The sequence below is a fragment of the Patagioenas fasciata genome, chromosome 4, assembly GCF_037038585.1.
Source record: "Patagioenas fasciata isolate bPatFas1 chromosome 4, bPatFas1.hap1, whole genome shotgun sequence".
Classification (NCBI taxonomy): domain Eukaryota; kingdom Metazoa; phylum Chordata; class Aves; order Columbiformes; family Columbidae; genus Patagioenas; species Patagioenas fasciata.
The window spans coordinates 79,353,448-79,374,902 of NC_092523.1; the positions used below are offsets into that span (position 1 = coordinate 79,353,448).

The 21,455-nt window shown below is 42.9% G+C and overlaps 1 protein-coding gene across 8 annotated transcripts in view; it reads left to right on the plus strand.

Moving 5' to 3' along the window:
- Nucleotides 1-13,837: 13,837 nt before the first annotated feature.
- GRID2 (glutamate ionotropic receptor delta type subunit 2) overlaps nt 13,838-21,455 on the plus strand; it is a 554,341-nt gene continuing 546,723 nt past the window's right edge. For 7 of the 8 annotated variants that reach the window (XR_011738959.1, XR_011738960.1, XR_011738961.1 and 4 more), the window contains exon 1: nt 14,343-14,536. Coding sequence is in view for 3 of the 8 variants with exons in the window: in XM_071808263.1 (XP_071664364.1) it covers nt 14,449-14,536 (88 nt within the window). In the remaining 5 variants the exon portion in view is untranslated. Of the gene's footprint in view, nt 14,537-21,455 lie in introns of all 8 variants that reach the window. The other variant, XM_065837720.2, reaches the window with a different exon arrangement.

Below are 21,455 nucleotides of genomic sequence, written 5' to 3' on the forward strand. Positions count from 1 at the left end.
GCAAATTTTTGATTGCTTATGCCACCTGTTTGAACACGGCGATATTACACTTAGGTCCATTTTGAAACTGTCAGCTTGTGTTACTTTTTAGGATCTCCTGCTATTAATTTAAACATTATAAGCGTGGTGATGTTTTTAGACTGGGTCAGTACTCTCCTGCAATGTAAGAGAGAATTATGGTTTTATTGGATTTTTCGTTTGGCTGTTGTTATTGTAAAAGTCATTGCGGGCAATGTATGCATAATGCTGCAGTCCCAAAATTACAGACAAAAATTGAATTGATCAAAGTATACTTGGGAGTAAAGCAATGGGTTCATAGTCTGTTGCTTGAGCACCTTTTTTTTTAAACACTTTGAGGCACAGCATTCACCTTTAAGGGTTCTGTACAGGACTTATTTTCATATATCCCCCCGATTTAGGAGCACAAATCCCAGTGAAAATCCTTATCTTTGTTACACAGTACAGAGCGACGTATATGAAAATACCAGTCGCTTGAATAAAGGGTTGAACTCAGGTTTTTTCTTTACACGGCTTCCCACTAAGCTCATATTAAGCAGAATCTGTTACTGAAATGCGCAGAGCAAAATAATCTTGAAATATCTCTTCACAAACCATGAAAATAAATAGAAGTCTTTGGACTTGGTGACCTATTGTTTTATTGTTGAAAGATACAAATGCTGGATGAACTTGCATAGTCTTCAGCTCACTGTAAATAAAATCCTACAGGCATTTTAATGTTAGGTTTATATAGCGAGGTCTTGCCAGGAGATGAGAGAGATATCAGAAGTATGGCTTTGAAAACTGTCATTCCAAGTTAAATATGACCTATTCATATACTTGTTTCTTAGGATTCTGTGTTCATTTTATCTCACTCGTTTTGTTTATTCTCCCTGTTTCATGTATACTCATTTGTAGCATAAAAATCTGTCTTGCAGCCCTGCAAGCACAGCTCAGATATAACAGCCAAGCTGACTCCTTTTCATGTGTTGTCTGCGGGAAGAGAAAGCCCACGGGCCTGTCACTTCCCCTCGCTTTACCTGCAAACCCAAATCTCTTTGGATTATTCCTCTGGGCTGCTGATCCAAACCCATTTCAGACTAATAGAGCTGTACATGTGTAAGTGAGAGAATGAGCTGAAGTCAGAGAAGGTTTTGCGGATGAGCTGGTGGGCCCGCAGTCCCTCTTTTACTGAGCTTCGTGTGTTTGATGAGGAGACATTGATAGAAAGGGAGCACCTGATCCCAAGGAACTCCCAGTGCTGACATTTTCATAAATATTAAGTATTATATAGAGAAGTCAGTGGGAAAACCCTGTCTGTGGAATTCCCAGTGTTGTTTCCACAAAGGTGTCTTCTCCTGGACCCACCAGTTTTATATTCCTACTTAAATGTGTGCTAAAATGTGCTGATTTGCCCAGTTTGACACCGTTCCCGTGTTAATTCAATGTATAGCATCAGTGCAGGTGAAATCCAGCTCCCCCATGTGAGCTTGTTGCTGCGATGACAATGATACCACATCATGGGTGCATGAGCTCGTTGAGCTGATCCCACATCACCTGAGTTCGGAAGGACCAGTTTTAATACACCCTCCCCAGAAATCTCCAGTTAAATGACCAATGCCCAACACATTGTTGTGTTGCATCTTCAAATAGGCTCTTGAAAGCCTCTTATGTAATAAACTAAATTGGAGGTAGAAATCCAATTTTGCCTGTTTAGTCCACAAGTAGAGTTTAGCCCAGGTAATTGAAGTCATCTCTTCAGATACGCCCAACCCACTGTTTTCATGTAATTTTCAAAGCATTTAAGAAACGCTTAAGTGCGTGTGTAGTGTGAGACAGACATAAAAACGCAAGACTTAAAAATGCAGAGTGATCTTTTTATACTTGGAAGGATAGTGGGGAACAACTCAAAAACTGATATAACATAGAGGAAAGGCCAATGTAGGACATCTGAGGATCGGAAAAAAGAGAAACTACAACTGAGAGTAATGAGGAAGTAGTAAGAGAAGTTGGAGAAGCATTGGAGCTCTTGTGAATGCTGTTCAGCTTCTGAACCACCTCTGAGGTATTGAGAAGAGAGTGGTGACTGTGGCAACCTGAGAAGTATTAATTAATCATGGAATTAATATTTGGAGAAAGCACAAAGCTTAGACATAAACCCTTCTGAGACCAGGTAAATGCCAGGCGATAAGTTTTCCAAGTACACGTTTAACAAATGGGAAGTAAAAATACATGATCCGATTACTAAAGAAACGGTACGCATTCAAGGAACATCACAAATTGACACATTTGAGTGAAATTAATACATCAGCTGAAAGAAATCAGCATGTCTGGAAGTGAACAAATGATGTGGAAACAATCTGCTGTATCTAGATAAATTGAAATGTCAGTAGAGCTACAGTAGCAAAACGTGGATCTTCATCGTTGTCAGGGTCCCACACCTGGGATCACAGGATTCTTGGTCATCAAAGTAGCCTTGCCAAACATAAAAGGCGAATCTAAAGAATGTATAAAAATAAACCTGTTAGATCTCATTGAGCAGATTGTATTTATAGTAAGAAGGGGTGATTGACATGTAGCTATCATCATTAAGTTTGCAAGAAAAAAAATAGCAGTCGATACATGACAATCTTTTTGATTCTTCCCATCAAATTAGCTTGTTGTTTTTCCCAGCTCTCTCTTAAAAGTGATCTGCAAGATCTGTGGACCTCTTGATGGTCATTTGCTGTTGACCAGAATATATTTGTATTTCAGCCAAAATTACAAGCGTGGAAGTAAGTATGAGATGAACTCAGCAAATTTTAATCTAATGAGAGGAAAATTTCCCTCAGGAAAATTCCTGGACTGAGACAAAGAGACCAGGAGTGGAAGTCACGCTTCGTCTAAATGTGGTTTGACCGATGCTGTACGTTTACTATCTCCATGTTCGTTAACTTCCATGATATGGAAGAACAGCTAAGACATTTATTACAGAAAGGAAATACTGCAGGAGTTTATCCCATCACCTTTCAGAATTGCAGATCACATTAGAAAGCAAACCAGACTTCAACGAAAATGTGTTTGGTTGCTGAAATGTGTGAATACGCATATATATACTTGTTGTACGCACTTGTGTGCGTAAATATATGCGCAAAGTTAAAACTTAATGTCTTTCAAGGAGTTTGCAGGTTTTCCCCTGTAAAGCGAATGGGTTTTGTTCAGTTCCCTGACCAGACAGTGCAACCTTTTGCTGTATAAAAATCCAAGGCATCAAGCGTAGAGAGAGAACAAGAATTAACAGAGCTTGTAGCAAGAACTCAAAGCTACTTCAACGTGAACAGAACTACCCCAGGTAAATTCAAAGCCACTAACAAATCATTTCTATATTGTGCACTGCATATGAAAACACTGCAGGTGAAGTTAGCTTCACTTCACAGGTTTTCTAAGATTCAGTGCTAGTACTCAAAGCTGGAATAGTTTTGTACTTGGGGAATAGGTTTTCTTCTTAAAGAAGCTTCAGATCTACTCTCTGGAGTGCTGTATCAGTATACACATAAATTGAAATGCCAAGTGCACATAAATACTGATTTGGAGATAAATATATACGGATATTTGCCTATCAATGTGGGCACTTTTCTGCCTTTTCCTTTTGAACTCTAGTCCACAATCAAATTGTTAAACGTGACACACTTGGAAAGCAAATTATCTCAACGTATGTGAGTATATTTGCAGATTCCAAATCACACAGACAAAACCCAATGAGGCATCTTACTTTGTCTCCTAAATCTCTCTGCTGTCTCTTATGGACCACCATGGTAATAAGACAGCTCACTATGCTGAGCAGGCACTGCTAATTAGCACTTACCCTTCTACCTAGTAGATTTTTAACTTTTTTACCTAGTAGATTTTAACTTTTCTGCATAGCACAGCGTTATCTCTGCCCGTGGCATCTCTCTGAAGATGTTTCAGACTGACTTGTACCAAGGGCTGGATGTTCTACAAAGGGACAAGAGCAATGGGGAGTGTGACTTGTTGCTACCCACTGACCCCGTTTCTCTGTCTCCCTGGCAATTTCCCTCTCAAAGTGACCTCGTCCCTCCTCTTGATGTACTAAAAGGAGCTGAAAGAGAAGGTAGTTGCTTTGATATTAGGCTGGAGTTGAGGCAGAAGTGTGGTGTATACTGGTTTTCCTTTGAATGGTTCTGACCTGCTGGAGATGTGTCAAGTTGGGGATGGGCTCTTCTTGCACTGACTTTCACCACAGATTCTTATAAAGACCAGATGAATAAACCCTTGATTCTTTCATCTTATAGTATTTCCCTTCCTGATTTTTATTTTCGTTTTCAACAAAGAGGGGTGCATGTCTTGGTATTTTATATCCCTCAGCACTTCTAAAACCAAAGTTGCAAACACGAAACAGTTTCAGTGCCACTGGATCCCCCTACTATGGCAAAAAAAAAAAGCATTTCAGAGATGTTTTTAAATCTGTGTCCTTCCTGTAATTAATCTTAGCACAACCACTGCTTCTACGGACAGGGCCATTCACTGCCAAAGCATAAGGTCCAAATTAAATCCTAGGTAAGAATGGCCTAAGCAGCGTGTCAGTCTCCTGAGCTAAAGCATTATTTATAGAAAGTGGGACAGCCCTGTCAGGAGAAGCTCAGGTGCATTGTTTAAATTGCTGTGCCAAGGAGCACTTGTGAGCTCCTAGTGCTGCGTTTTCGCCCTCGTTGTGTCAGGCTCTTCTGGGTGTGCACAAAAACCCCTGCCCTGCCAGTAATTCGGTTACCTAGGGAAGGAACGTGTTCCTATTCTGGCCAGGTTCATCCTCATGGAACCACGACCTTTTTGTTTCAACTTGCAAGTTCTGAATTTTTTAAAGAATAATTAAGTTGGTGGCAAAACTCCAACCACCTATTCCATGTATGCTCTTCTTGGATGAGTCCCACAGCAAACTGACATTGGGATTCAAAATCCACACCAACCAGTTGGTTTATTATTCTTACCCGCAGGGTTTATGAGTCTTGTCCTGCTTCAGTCCCCATCCACAGCCTTGTGATGTTTTATGCATAGGTCTGGACAACAAAAGGTCATCCACAAGAAAGAGGACACGTTGTGGGGTTTTTCCCCCTTAGTCAAAATACCATATTGCCACATATGAAGCTGGTTTTACTTCCTCTGGAGACTTATTTTTCTTTCTTTAAAGGTGACTTTTTAGCAATAGGGGAGGTGATGTTCTTATTTCTGCTCCCCTGAGTAAACCCAAAAAATTCAGTTCTTGCTTTGTTCTACTAAAATTCTATGGGTTTTTTTAATATTGAAATAATTCTGGTTTTATAACTAGCCCAACAGAAGGCAGCGCTAATTAGTGTGAAGTGCTTAATACGTTAGTGTATTTATTTATTAACTGCAGCTCTCCCTGTGGGACTGCACCTGTATGACCCTTTTAATGACTGTATTGAAGTTCAAGTCCAAGTTTGATGGTCTCCGCAAAGTCATTTTCTTTTACAAAGGAGCAGCTGCTTATTTTCTAGTGGTGGTGAGACTGAAATCAGACTTTGTGCCTGGTAGTTACACATAAAGTTGGAGGCAGGAAAAACCTCTCGGACAATGTGTTTATTAAAGTTGCTTGTGCTCCGTTATCTACTCAAGTACGCATATACATATACATACATACATATATGGTTTTTTCCCCATTTAACTTCAGCAGCCAAAGAAGAAACACAGTAGTTCCTATGGATTATTGATTTCTATGCTTCATTTTATTAAGAACAACAGTAAATAAATGCTACAGGGAACTGATAGACAAATCATATGCCACTAAACTCCAGTCTTTCACACTTGTATTATTGTATTTGGCTTTCTGCATATGGGAAAATCCTCTGATGTCACTGAAACTCTCTGGAGAGCTGAGCAGATCTTTTAAGTTTTGATGGAGTTGAGACTTTAACTGATTTGAAAGGGATTCAAGTAACTAAGTCTTGATGCCAATACAGGTTTCTGGCCATGTTCAGAGTTCTAAACCCCTGAGGTGTTTTTCTGCTTTCCGGTTTGTGTCGAGATCCACCTGTCAAAAATACTTCAAATGTGATTTAATGCAATTGCTGTTTCCCCCATACCTCCCCCATGCTTCCAGTGTCATTATTAAACTCCCATAATTTGAAGTATATAGTTGCTATAGCGTAATACACGCAAGACTTCAGTTTTTGGAACATCTCCCCCTTTTTCCACAGCCAAATGACCAATAGAAGTACTGAGTGTTATGGAGCCATTCCCTACACCTGGACAATGTTACTGTCAATTACTTCTGAAGATTAAAATGAAGCTTTATGGAAGGTTTTTTTGGGGGAGGGTGGTTATGCTCTTAATTACTGGAATGTAGAAAGTACACAGTGCACATAATACTTAAAAAAAGAGCTAAATTATTGTTAGTAATTGCCTTTTCAGAATAGACTGCGAACTTGAAAGGCAAATAACAACAAAATGGGGCATTTTGTCCTCATCCCTGGTGGTGAACTTGTTCTCTTGTTTTCTTGTGCTCACAAATGTCTTGTGCTTTGCTGATCACTTAAATGTATACTGACCAGATGAGAAAAGTACACATTGAGAAGTGATAAGACATTAAAGGACGTGGAGAATGGTAATGGTTGGAAAGCATGTGATACAAATAGATAGTTTAGAATGTGTGCGTGTGTGATGGGGATGATGCAGGAACGTTCAATATCTGGAGTCATCCAAAACACATTTCCCAACCACGCTAATAGGAATTGTTTCAATTTATTGGCATTACTTTGCTATCGTGAGGAAAACGTTTGACCTAATCAAAATAGAAAATGCAGCTCTTTTATTTTCAAAACTCATTTGTTAGGAATTCCAAGCAAATGAAGTAGGCATCACTGAAAAGTAGGTCATAATAGGAAGTTAATTTTCCTTTATGTTTCTTTTTTTCCACCTTTTGTAGGGTTTTACTAGAGCGGTATGTTTTCAAGAGCCTCTTTGAAATGAAGTCTTTCGGACTGGCTTTCATTGAAATAGTACTTGAGAGTTGTGTGGCCTTTCCAGCCCTGCTGGGATAGTTATACAGGGTAAATATTATGTGAAAAGTCTAATACTTGTAGAAGCCAGATCCGAGGGAGGAAAAATAGGTTGTTTATTTCAATTTTAGGTACTGTACAGACAAAATTGAATTACCTTAAAAATCAGCACAAATAATTTATCATGTTAGTTGGGTGCTTTCTTCCTTGCCATGTCATCAGATCTAATGGTTCTTTCTTAATTTATGACAGAAATACTGTGGAATAAGGTAAATGTCAACCGTAATGATGCTGTTTGTTATGATGAAAACACAGAGAAGGAAATTATGTTTAATGCATCAAAGCAAGATATTTCGAATAGGTTATTTCAGCTACCTTGATTTAGTGTTTCTTCTGGGGAGAAAGGAATGAAGGAAAGGTGAGGAATTCTTACTGAAAATAACAGTGGGAACACATGCATCATAAAGAGTGGTTAAAGGCTCTTAGATATGGAAACATCCTTTTCCTCTACGGAGATCTAACTCTGTCAGAGACGACTAGATATACTAATAGCCAACCATGTAATGACAAATTCCTGCCTTCTGGCATGGAGAATTATTGGACTCTTAATAAAGAGCAGTAATTTATACAGGTCTCAAATTCAGCAGTCATCTTTCTCTACCTGGGCCTTCATTTGGTTCAGTAAACTTCTTGTTTGTTGGAAAAACTTAGCACCAATAATTGTATTGGACAGCAAATCTTAGGCAAGATGAGATTTATTTTTACTGAGAATTGATTTTTATAAGTACACACACACACACAAAGTAGCACGCACCATAATTCAAATATCGTATTAAAACAACTTATCAAATGTTTCTGGGGTCCCGATATTAAAAATGTGTGCAAATTCACAGGTAAAAGTAGTTTTTTCTCATGTTGCTGCCTCTGCTTGGAAGAGCCCAGATAGTGTCCAAATGCACCTAGGAAAGAGTGGGCAGTTTTAGGGGGGAGTTCCCTGTACGGCAGGTTGGGTGATCCAGATTCTGCTTTGGCTCTTATGCCATGTAAGCTTGGGAATACGTGTGACTTCCTTGCACCCTTTCCCGATTCTTGTTGTTATTGCGGAACCCGAGCCTGCTGTACTTGTGCTGAGGACTGTCTTGCTGTGCGTTTGGTGCTGTATGTGCCACAATGAAATCTTAGTCTGGCTAGAAATCACAACGCTAATGATAACTGCTAAATAAAGATGCAATGCAGAAATACACACAGCTTTGCCAGTGCCAGTTAAACTACAGTGTTAAATAACTAGTAATGCTGGCACTGTTTGTCTTTTACAAGTAATTGAGTCGTATTTTTGCTAAACCACCAAATTTAACAGGCTTCCTGACAACGTTTTCCAAATAGGTGGAATAATCTAACCTGCGGGGTTTTCCCCTGCTTGAACCGTCACAGAGCAACAATAATCCCGGTTTTCAATACTAAGCTTTCCCAGCTATCTCTTCCACTACCCACAGAAGCAGAGACAGAGCCGATTCTGGTCTCGCATGATGTGCAGCAAACAGACAGCATGTGGCATTTCTGGCTCAGCGATGACTTCTGACTGGCCTTTCTTTTACTGTCGCAGCTGAAACTCTCCGCTCTCTCTCAGCAGCAGCGAGGATGTAGAGTGGGATCAGTTCAAATGGTTTGCTCTTGGCTGGCTCTTTCTCTCCGTGTAGCATCCAGAATAGTCGGAGTCCTTCGCTGTGACACTAAGAGACTACCTGAGGAGCTGCTGGATCTGAACTGTGACTCCACCGTGCTCTGCTACCGCACTGCTTTCTTTTCTATGGGTTTCTCTCCGCTATAATGCATCACGTTCTCAAATTCGGTTTCTAGCCTTCCTGACAACCTCTCCTCTGTGCACACCTTCCCCAGTGGCTGGTGTGTTTGGTTTAGTGCCTCCTCCATACATCATCAGCAGCCCTTGTTGTAGTCATAGCCTGAACCTGCGAATGAGCCAAAAGTCTCTACCTGGGTGTTAGGAAAAGAGCTAGGATGAGTTGGACAGACATCAAACAGAAAATATACATGTCTTTTACCAATTGCTAGGAGTGCCATCTCTATATTTGTCATTCATACACTTCCCAAGCTTTTAGACCTGCCTGAGCGCTTGAAGTGACTCGTCAGCATCTGCCATAGAGGATCCATAGGTAGGACTGTAGCCGTGGCTGCAGGTGTCAGCACACTCCTGCTTCTCTTGCTTCCCCTGCTGGCTTTCTGCATCATTTGTGACTTGCTTTTCACCTGGCATGTTTGTGCTGTGGCTTTGGCAGAGTGTCTTGCATCTATTCGACCCTTTTATACCTCCCGAAGGGAAAGGAAAGAAGGGGTAGAGGGAAGATGGCAGTAAAAGCCATGATTGTGAAATGAGGTGAACAATAGGAGGAGGAATATTACAAAATGCCAGCAAGAGAAGAGAGTGAAACTGTATGTATAGTGTTGAGGTACAGTAAGGCACCTTCAGGAGGAACCGGGAGAGTCCTGGAGGAAAGAAAACCAAATCTGCTAAGTGGTGAATAAGGGGGAGTCTGAGAGATCCTCAGAGACGGAGGGCAATGAGCTGGGTCCTTATAGAGAAGGATCTGGCATTAGGAGAATCTGGCTTGATACTTAGTACTTACTGGGCAGATGAAGCAAGAGAATGGAGACATCTTTTTTTCCTTCTGTCTTTGTTTTGTTTTCTTTCTGTTCCTATCGTACCAAAGAAGTTTTGCTGCTATCAGGCACCGTGTCCTCCCTCCAGTAACACAACGGCTTCTCAGTGAGGTACAGAACTGGGTGGCTCAGGGAACATGGGAGATGTGTAACGTGAGTTTAAAGGGAGGCAAAACAAACCTACCTCACCAGCAGTCCCTGAGAATTCACTCTGGTAACACCAGTTGCTCTAAGGGTTGACTTGAGGTTAAAGGATAAGACCCAAACTCTCCACTAAATTCAGCAGCAATGTAGTTAAAAACAAACAAATAACAACCCACAACGCAACAACAAACACCACCAAAAAAACCTCAAACCGAACAAAAACCCAAACCTCACCACCACCACTTTGAAATCCTTGCCATGCACCGCACAAAGGTTTTTGTATTTATTCTGCCCAGCAGAATAACTCTGGATTCTGGTTTGGCATTTGTTCTGTTGTGATAAGATATTCAAGGCCACACCATGCACTGTTCTTTGAAAGTGCAGTAAATATTTAATGTTCTGTTTATTTGTATAATGGCCAAATGAAATTACTTTGTCTGTTTAGCTATCTGCATGTGCACATACAAACTCACTTTTGCCGATGTATGGACATTCGCATGTTTAAGCTATGGAGAAACAGAATGAAGGAAAGTAGACAAAGGATGTCATACTTTGTGTTTGAAAAATAAACCAATCCTCAAACTATTTGGATAAGTAAAAGCAAGATTATCTGTGTTATTCAGAAGTGGTGATGGAGGCTCAAGAGCACATGTTTCACTCAAAGTGTGACAGGACAGATGGAGTCGATGGCTGGTCCACTACTTAGAATTTGAATGGTCCTATTAACCTCGACGTATTTCATTATACCGCAAACAACCTTAAAGTTGGCGGTAGGCTAAGGCTTTCATTTAAAGATTATTTGGTGGTCACTGAAGCAAGTCTATTTCCTAATGGGCAGATGTCCTCTTAACTAAAGCCCTTCCAGATGGCTTCTTGTTTGAAGCTATGCCAGGTAAAGCAAAGACTGAGTACACATGTCAACTGGAGTCACCTCTTGGAGCTTCCCCAGAGAGTCTGGGCACCAGCTCAGGGGCTGAGGAACATTTGTTTGGTCTCTTGATGGATCTGTCCATCAGTTGTTTTATACCAGCACCTCAAGAAGGCATTTATTTGTAAAAAAAATTGCAAGGCAAGGTAAGGGATATTTGTCAGTTCGTGTTTTTAAAACAGGGGAAACTCAGTGTTATTTAGATTGACATAGCACTGTCAAATGGAGCTTGCTGTCCTATATACATTAGGGGTGGAGACCTATAGTTGCTTGTCTTATTATCCTGAAATATTTATCTGGGCAGTCTTGGGTACACCAAGTCTTCAACCTAGGCAGACCTTCTCACAGTCTACATCATAATAACCATAGGTAACAAAAATAAAACTAGTGACAACCTTTTCTTTTACTCCTCATCACATGCAAATTAGGATTTGATCTGAGAATTACATCCTTCTGGGGGGATCTGGTTGCCAAATCTGCTTGTTATCCTTCGGAGTTGTAGTACTGAGGGTGTTACGGGGCTCTGCATTTCATCCATAATGGTGACAGATCAGAACTTCCAGATATTGTCTGAAGAGAGGAAAAATGCATGTGTGTATGTATAGCTATCAAAGAAGTATGGAGATTCACAGAATTACTGCTGATCTTCCCCTGTCAGGAGCATTTTTTTTAAAATAACCAACAAAGGCTCAAAGAACAAGAAGCAGCTGTAGTGGAAATGAACAAAATATATATATATATATACACTAAATGTCCAGAAATAGAAACCAATCTTGGCAATAGTAGATGTGCCTTCCTGGCCCTTCTCCCATGTTCAGATGGCATCAATACCAATTTGCATATGACTGTTGGGTACTTGTGATTGATGGTTCGTTCCTGTAACACATGATGGGTTCTTTTCAATCCCACCCGTGCTTTAAATAGTCAGTAAGGATCACCAGTTTCTAGACAAGGCCTCAAAACTCTTAGTGTTTTCTAAACTGAGGATTAAAAAGTTATCATTTTCCAAAGGTTTCCATTACATTTCCTATTCTGCCTACTGTGTGTTGTACATTATTAAAGAGTACTGCTCTGACATGCCCCCCAAAGAAGCGAATTAACATTTCTTGTGAACTTGGTTCTTCTGTGGAGAAGTAATAATAACTCAAGCAGCTCCAAAAGTTTCTCGGATGAATCAGAATTTATTACTTGTAATTTAATGCCCATTACACTAACCTATACTGTGCATAAACTGTCCTTTATAGGAAAAAAAGCGCCTTTTCTGCTGTTATCAATAACAGATCCGTGACTTGCACAGAAGATATGGATAAATGCAGCACATGAATGATATAATTTGTGAGACTTTCGCTTCACACTGCTCATCAGCTTTTGTTCTCTTTATATATCTTTCCTCTTGTCTCTTAAAGTCAATTTTGGTTGTGATTTGTTACAGCTCTAGGAGGACGGAAAGCCCATTTTAGCAGTGGAAAGATGAGCCCTGCCTTGCGCTTGGGATCTGTCTGGAAGCCTTTTGAGCATTGTTGTTTCCAGAGCAGTTGTCACCTGCCTAAGCCAAGTTGCTGATAGTTTGTTGTGATTTTTTTGCTTTTGTGGGGTTTGTTGTTGCTTTTTTAAAATTCAGTTATCTTGCTCCTTAACACTGATTTAGTTTGTGCTTTCTTAAAAGTGTTATTTGTTCCTCTTGAACTAAATACTTATATTTTGTAGGTAGAAAAGTGTGCTTGCTAACTAGTCCCATGACTGAAAGATGACATGCAAGCCAGGAGAAGTAAGCAAGTTATTATTCTATATGCTAGATATGATCAAGTTATAAACTTGACCTAAGTGCTATAACTACAGAGATGCCTTCAAAAAAGCTTCATTCTGAAAATAATTAATCTCTGTTTAGACTACTACAAGGACCACCATGTCTTACCAATGGCTTATGTGAGTTTAGGATATAACCGCTATGTTGGAGCAATTACTTGACTTCTGTGTCCTGTTTCTAGTGTGAGTAGAAAAAGTCAGAAGAAAGTGTAATAAGACATAAAGTGGGTATTTAGTTTATAGGAACATACTTAACCTCTCTATGCAATACTCCGTGTGTGTAATGGGGCTAATGTATTTAACTACAGCACGAGAAGTATGTGGATTAATCGGTTAATGAATTCATAGCACCCCGAGCATGCAAAGTGTGCTCTAAACGTTTTCCCACAGAAATGTCTCCACTACCTAAAGAAAGAGAAAGGAGGAAAAAAAAAAGCCAATTCATTTCTTTACAGAAATGTGAAGAATCCATGAAGAACACAGATAATTAAAGTCATATAAATAGATTTTTAGGTCTTCATTTTCCCCTTGAGATCAGGTGTCCCTGATTTATTTTTTTTTTAAATTTTATTATTATTTTTTTTTTCCCACTTTTCACCTTCAAGCAGTGTCCCTGACTCAGTTGTCAAACAAAAGTGCCCACCTAGCTTTCAACTTGATACCTGCGGCAGAGTTACAAGGTTAACTAAAAGGGGTGGGTGCGTGTATTGGTTTGTGGTGTGTGGCGGTGGCGTGTGGTTTTTTTTCCTTTTTGTTCAAAAAGATCTTCCCCCTCCTCCGCCTTTCCCTCCCCAAATGTGTTTTGGGGCTGTCTGCACTCCTGCCTATGTCTCTTCCTTAGTCCCAGCTGAAGATTTCAAGGGAGGCGAGAGCTGTGTTTTGTTTCTCCCTTGTATTGCAGATAGGGGGAGGAGGTGGTTATTAGAGAGAAGCGCTCTCACTCGCTCGGCTCTCTGTTTCTCCCTCTCTGGCTGATAGCACTTATCTCTCGCTGTCTCTCCTTCTCCTAGGTGATCCATTTCTAGGCAACGTGCTGCCTGGTGCTGGAGCTGCCAGCTCTCTCTGCATCCCACCAGCAAAGCAAGCTCCGAAAGCAACCTGCAGACCATCATCTGCTTTTCTCTGCCTTGCTCCGGGCACTCCTCCTCTCGCTCCTGCCCTGGACAGACAGACAGACAAACAGACAGCACGCTGGGCTTCATTCGCAGATTTTTTTAAATATTTTTTTTTTTCTCTTCCAGTTGTGGAAAGCATATTTTTTTTTTTAAGCGAAGGGTGGGGAAAAATCTCTGCATTACTATCTGCATTACCTTGAAGTTCACTTTGTTTTTTGGCCTCCGGGGGGGGGTGCTTTTCCTGCAGGAATCTGGTTGCTGGAAGCGGCATCGCCCGCTCTCCCATTGCCCGCTCCTCCTCCCTCGCTCAAGCCGAGCTATTTGCTGCGGGCTCCTGGCGCTTCCCTGGCCAAGAGGGTTTGTGTGTGTGTGTGTGTGCGTGTGTGTGTGTGCGAGCGTGTGCGTGGTGTGGGTTGGAAGTTGCCGTGCAGCAGCCGGGACCGAGCGGATCCCTGGACCCGGCTGAGGATGGGGATTGTCTGACCAGCAGAGGCGTCTGCTGCCCGCGCCCGGGCTGGATGGATTTGCTGCCGGCGCTCCCAGCAACTCTGGTGCTGCCCAGGAGCCCCCCGAAGTGACGCGGGGTTTCGCCGAGGGGAGAGGCGCTCGGAGCCCCCGGGCTCGCCCCCTGCCCAGCCGCGGCTCTGCGCCAGCCACCGGGATTTTACACGCTCCTCAAACTCTTGGCTTTGCTGCGCCGCGTTATCCTCCGCGGTGGCACCGTTTGGCGAAGAGATCTGTTGTTACAAAGCCTGGATCTCCGGAGGAGATGGAAGTTTTCTCCCTCATCCTGGTCGTGTCCGTCTGTTGGACTCGAACCTGGAAAGCGGCGATTGCAGATTCAATCATTCATATCGGTAAGGGGCTGCTGCGTCTGCTGGTGCTGCTGGACACTTTTCCAGTTCTCCTTTGCAACCTTCCCTCTCTTGGCAGGCTTCCCTCCCCCCGCAGCCCCTGCTCTCTTTTAGCCCTTGATGGCTTGCCTGTTTGTTTGTCCCTCTCCTGTAATTTCCACCCGGATCTTAGGCGTCCTCTTTTCCCCATACCGCCCTGTGGAAGGGTTTCTTGGCGGCTGGCTATGTGCGTGCTTTAGACCTTGAGGTTTTGTGCGGCTGATCGTCTGGGGGGGGCTCAGGGCTCTGGCACTTCCCCGCTCCCCTCCCCGCAGCCTTTCAGCTCCAGCTTCCCTTCCTCCAGCTCCGCTTCGCCCTCGGGCGGAGGGTACCCCGACCCTCCCCGTATTTTCCATACCACCCTGACCGCCACGCAAAGCCCCTTCCCCCTCCTCCCCCTTTCCTTCACCCCTCCATCCCATCCCGCCTTTCTCTCCCGCGGCGGAACAGGTGGTTTGGCAACGTGAGCTCTTCCCTTTCTGCGGGGTCTGGGGGGGGTGGGCTTCGGCTGCCCCGGGGGCCCCTACCCCACCGGCCGGGCGGCGCCCGGGGAAGCAGAGCGGCCTCCCCCGCCGGCGGCGGCTGCTGCAGGGGGTGCGCTCGGGTGATGCCCGTGTACAGCGCTGCCCGCAACCCCAGCCGGAGGGAGAGGCTGCCGGGCTTCCCCCCTGCCCGCCTGTTCCCCGTCCCTCCCCGTTATCCGGAACCCTTCCCGACCCAGCAGTTCTCGCATTCCCGTTTTGTTCCGGCGACTGGTCGCCCCCCCTGCGCCGGCGGGGGATGCGCGGGGAGGGGGAATCGGGGCGAGCGCTTCCCCCGCGGCCGCTCGCCCATCTGCAGGCACCGCACGCAGGCGGAGCGGGAGCCGGGAAAGGCGGGGGCGGGCGGGCGGGCGGCCAGCGCCTCCCTGCCCCGGGGAAGGTGGGTTTGGAGGCGGGGGGGGCCCGCTGGTGTTTTGGGGAGGTCGGCGGGGCAGTGCCGGCCGTGGGGCAGCCGCCGCTCTCCCCGGGGCTCGCTTTGTCAACATGTCTGCCGGTGCGTGGCGTGGGGATCCGCGGCAGGTTTCTGTAAAAGGGGGAATAGCGTTCGGAAAGCCCGGCTGCTGAGAGCTTTCCTGCAGGACACCGAGATTTGGCCAGGGACGTGCAAGCCCTTCGTGTAGCCCCCCCTGCCCGGACCCCACGGGCTCCTGCTCCCCTTGGGTACCGCAACTTTATAGGGGTCAGTCCTTAGAACTGTGCGACTGGAGCATCAAATACTGCACGGGGGAGGCAGGGCTGTGTGCCCTCCTTTTAAAGGGAGAACGACTTTTTGAATTTTTTGTAGACTGTTAAAGCGACCCTAGGAGAGAGTTACAGCTGAGGATTTCTTTCTCAGGAGCTTGTAGCTATCCCATCAAATCTTAGCGTTTGGGGGGGAATTTTGAGTGTGTGGCAGATGAGTTTCTTTGCAATCCCCTCTCTTCCACCCTCCTGGCTAATGGGGTGTTGCTGGGCGAGCTGTGTGCCTTTGTATCAAGGGAGATGCCAGCTTTTCTCTCTTCATATTAATGACAGTTTTGCTTGTTTATATATGATGGACGCAGCACATTTTACCCCTGGTTTTAAATAATGCTGTTAGTGATTAAATGCATCAACACAGCAAATGCTCATTGAAAGAAAAAGAAGAAAGCCAGAGTAGTTGCTTCTCACACAATTAATTTGTCTTGAGAGACAATTAGTATAGTTGATAAGGAGATTACCTCTTTTTATAGACTGGTTTATGCTGCCATCAAATTGGTAAACTGATATTTTTTTTTACACAGAGCTTTAAATCTGCTAAAATGAATACACTGAAAATAAACGGCCTGAAATTAGAGCTATTTGAACACTAAATGGGCTGACAGCTAAATATTCCAACTTACAGAGCTCACAGATGAAAATTCTGCCCCTGGTAACGCCACTGTGTTTTGTGACCTGGATGTTTTGACCCCCTTTTGTTTTCTTTCACTTGTACTGCGTAAAGTTACGTATAAAATATTTAGAGATAAATAATAAGCTGTACTTCCTTGTATGGGTTAGCAAAAGCAATAGCAGGGTACTCTGCGAATGAGCTAACTAGAGAAGAATTCGTAAAGCCAATGAAGAAAACAAAATGCTCGGTACAGGGGAAAAATATTGCCAGATATAGTATTGATGCTATAGGTAACAAAATAAATGCATTATCTTTTTCTCATTCTGCAGTGTTAAGATATTCAAGTGGGAAATATTTTCCCCGTGTTTGGGAGGGGCAGGTGGTCATAGGGAATAATGTTACCTGTGCATACCCTTCTTCTGATACATGTACTTTTTCGGTATAACTGTCTTGCTTGCCAACGTGTCATTTGATGTGTCAAGGGACGCTTTCTGTATTGAATTATGTTGTCAACCATCTCTTAGACAATGACAAAAAAAAGGTTATAATATAGCGAGCAGAGATGAACAACTTGGTGATGGCAGTGGGAGGGGGACGGGGACTGGTGTTTGCAATATGCTTTTTGGTATTTCTGCCTTCTGAACGGTTACAGCTGCTGCTTGTGATCATTAGAGCAGGTCTGTGGGTATGTAAATGTTCACATTTAAAAAGAAACATTTTCCTATAGCATAATCTAAACATTGGCAGGGCTGTTTATAGTCTGCATGGTTCTGCTGCCCTGCTATTATAAATAGGAGCTGGCAGTTCAGAAAGACTACATTAAGCCCTCGTGTGAAAACGTTGAAATGAATTGACTCGGCTGTGATTTTCCTTACCCCCGTATAAAACCGAAAGGGGCAGGGTTACCGTGTCAAAACTGTGCGGTTCTGTATGATGCCGCTGCTCTCAGCCTGTGCATTGATTGAGTAATTTCATCAGCCCCACATTACTTGATTGCTTAGAAGTTTCCTAATGATCTGTATGCTGTAGGAAGAATCTGGAAGTCGTGAGCGGAATGGCAATGATTTTGTGTTTTATGAGGCTATTCAAAAAGTCGCTCTGATTTATGTAGCTCGAAAGCTCCAAAGTCTTTGGGATTAGCCACGCTGCCTGATATTTTCTTCATACATCAGCCATCCCACACTCCTTACTCCCTAAACAGTAGTTTAGAACAGTGGTTTAATTAAGCAGGGATTAGGTGGCATTCCTTGTCAACTGCACAATTTGGGTAGGCTTTGTATCTTCTACAGCTGATGGTCTCACGCTTTTATATTTTTGTACTTTGTGCTCATTTTTTCCCTTGTCATGTACATACTAATACATCTGTATGTGCACATGGATTTCCTATGGTGCCTATAGAAACATATACGCAAATATATGTGCGTTAGGTGCAGCAGAATCACCTACAAAAGCGGTCACATAGTATGGTACAAGAGTTTTTGCCAGAAAAAAAAAATGCCAAGGTACTTTTGAAGGCTGAATGATTGCAGCAATAGCTCAAGTATACCCTGATTACTTCCAGGTTGTGGGGTTTTTTTTAATGCTTATCAGTGATTTCTGTCATATGCACTCAGTTGCATACTGCCCTTAGTGTTTTGTATTTTCAATGGCAAGTTCAGAGATATATATATATATTATATAGTTACATATGTGTTCTTTAAGTTATACATGTTCTTTAATACATATATAATTGTTTTTTTCAGAGGGAGAAGTTGGGATTTGCGTTTCCCTCACTCCGCTCAGCATTTAGATTTTGCAGGCCAGGACTGCTGGATTCCTATGTTAGTCAAGTTCCCAGGATTGCTGGGTCCTGAGTTCTTGTTCATACTTTTAAGCTCTTCTTTACCATGGATAGTAATACGAAGGCAATTCCAACGTGGGGTGCATTGCTTACTACTTCTGTTGATGTTGGTAGTGCCCTTAAAATGTATTTTTTTTCCTTTTTTTCTAAGGGAAAGTAAGGCTTTTAGCTTGGTGACATGCATGTTCATATTTCTTATTGTAAGCTGTTATACTACAATGCACCTTGGCTGTGTTGTCCATTGGTAATAGGAATTCAATTTGCTGTGCTCTTGGTAAAGCCTCATTAGAAGGTACGTAGCGTACGTCACTAACTGTTCATTACAGTTATTCTTGAATATATTTTGAAAAGCACGGGGCAAGCGAGCCAAACAACTTGATTAAAAAAACCCAAATCTTTGTGTGCCTATAGTGTGTACAGATAAGTGTTGAGGTCTGTGTTCTCCTTGCTCTGGAAGTGCCAAGGTTCCTTGCTTATTTTAAGCATACACACGAGCAAAGACCTAGAATAGAGCGTGTTGTGGCTTAGCAGCCAATAGGTTTTATAAGTAACTATGTTGTGCTTAAATGTATAGCACTTGTGCTATACTCTTTCTATGTGCACTATTTCTTCAACTCTCTCCCAGGAGCTTAAATTTGTGGTAGTATTTCAGCCCTCGTATTGTGTTTTAGTCCTAGTTATTCTGCAGCTACAGAGGCATCGTTTTCCGCGCCGCAGACTGCAGGTTGGTCTCCTCCAAGGCCGTGTTTGCCATCAGGTGTCACCGCTTTCTGGAGCGTTTTAGTGATCACCAGGGTGATCTGGAGTCACTCCTAATCCAGGTGAGTGGCTTAGTTGAGTTCAGAAGCTTTTTAAACTGAGCCCATGGATTGCTGACTACAGAATGTGGCTCCTTTTCACGTTCTTAAATAATTCTTAGTGTTATTTTAAGTTCGTTGTCCTTGATAAAGACGGAGGAAAAAGCCCAACCATCAATATTCAAGTGGTATCCTGATGGACGCCTGACGTGGCAATCGCTGCTGTGCTTTCACATGACTACTTATGGATGCACAGAGTCTTTATTCTCAAAATGTCATCTTTGAAAAAACACACTGGAGAAAAATCTTTTAAGGCTGTGACTACATAAACCTACCAACTAAGGTTCATTTAACTTAATGAACAAAGGCATTAAGTATGGTTCTCTTCCACTCCCTGGCCCTGTAAAGCAAGTGCTATTGGCAAGAGATGACTTTTGTAAGCCATTAGGTGACTCCCTAGGTAAAGACTTGAACTTAAATCATCTTCTTCCATTTGATATATAGCTATATATAATCTGCCATGACAGTCTGGTTTTTGCTGAAATTTATTGGAGGCTTTTCTCTCTTGAGATTTGTATCTTTACTCTTTGTCACTGCTGCTCTGTTGCTTGATTATCTTTTTTTAACATGCTAACAATGGGGTTAAAAATAGTTTATATGAAAGAGTAGTTCTGCTTGGCTATCAGTTTCTAGTTACTTTTCCTAATTACCTGAATTACATGGTAAAACTCTCTTCATCTACATGCTCTCCGAACATAGTTTGTGTTTCGGAGTTTAAGAAACCCAATAGATACAGAAAGTTACTGTTGCTTGGACTTAAAAGTGAACACGAGGAAAATGAAATGGTGTTCATAAAATCTATATTTTGAGCAAATACGAGAAAATAATCAAACTCTGAAAACATGTTGTGTAAGGGTAAATTATGATAGGCGATAGCTTGGTACGTGCAAAATATTGAGTTGAGGTGATGCACTGGTAATGAGGGAAATGAGGATACTTTTGTGCATCTCTGAACTCAGCTGTTGCTGGTTTTTCTTTCTTTAATTCAGATTTGAATTCCAGAAGGAATAAGGTATTATCTAAGCTGAGTTCAGAGGCAGGCTTGGCATGCCTGTCAAAACCCGGGTGGCTCCACATCTGTGCATCCCCTAGGCCTGAAAGTCCAGTGTCCGGCTCAGGTTGTGGTGACACCCGCCTCTGGGAACCCCAGATAAACCCGTTTGGTTGTGCTGTCTAGAAGCGCCAAGAGGCAGGAATGACAATCACAGCCCCGCAGTGAAGCAGAACATGCGGTTTGCTGCCAAACCAACGGATTGGGTGGGAACTGGGCATGAAAGCTCCCGTTTCTCCGGGGTGTTTTGTACCCTAGACCTAGTGGCTGGGCTTCTGCGATACAGATGCAGCTCCTTTCCTTCCGTGATGTTATTCTATCTCTCTGCACCATCTGCTGTGTCCACCAGCAAGTACGAGTTGACCTGTTGCTTGCAGCAGTTACCAAAGCGTGAGCTACGTTGGCCTTTTTTAGAGTAATGCTGGCCGTGGAGAGACTGTGTTGGGGAAGGGGCAATATTGAGCTGGTGCAACGTGATACATGGCACAGAATATGTGCTAAATGCATGTAAAATAAGTGTGGTGCTGTGCTAGTTAAACCATGCTTGATACCAGGTAGGGAAGGCCTGGGCACAACCTTCAGGGCACAGATTTTAGCTGACTTGTGCATTTGAAGCAGCACAGGGAGAAGAGGAGGAGCTTTTGTCTCCCACTACAGAGTAGAATTTAATCGTGTAATCTTGATGCAGAGGTGGTAATTTAAAAATAAAGGCTGAGATGGAAGTTTGGTTGGGGAAAAGTGTCTGTCTTGCTGGATCTGTCTGTACTTCAGTCTCTTCCTGTGAGCACCAGCAGGGCAGTTTCCTGTGCTATTTGTCATTATAGGAGTCGGGCTTTGTTTTCTGGTTATTGTTGGGCAAATGGTTATGTGAGAGATGGTGGAGTAAGGGAAAGATTCTCCTGTGTCTGCAACCGCTATAATTAATAGAGGTTGATGTGACTTGGGGAGTTAGAAGTGATCTGTGTAACAGGGAGGACGCAGCCAGAAATCGAAGGTTAGTAGATGAAATGTACCGGCGTTTGGATGATGGTTATGAAACTTGGCAAGGGAATGGGCTTGAAATTGTGCAGCGCTGTAATTTTGCAAGGTTCAAAATTTATATCCCGGTTTCAGCGGTGATACATTTAATGCAGAGAAGGAGGTATTTCATATTCTGTATTGTACCGCAGAGTGCAGTTCAGCTGGAGAGCATCGTTCTGCCATCAGCTCGAGGAGAGGGATATTCTGTGAGCTCTACGTGTT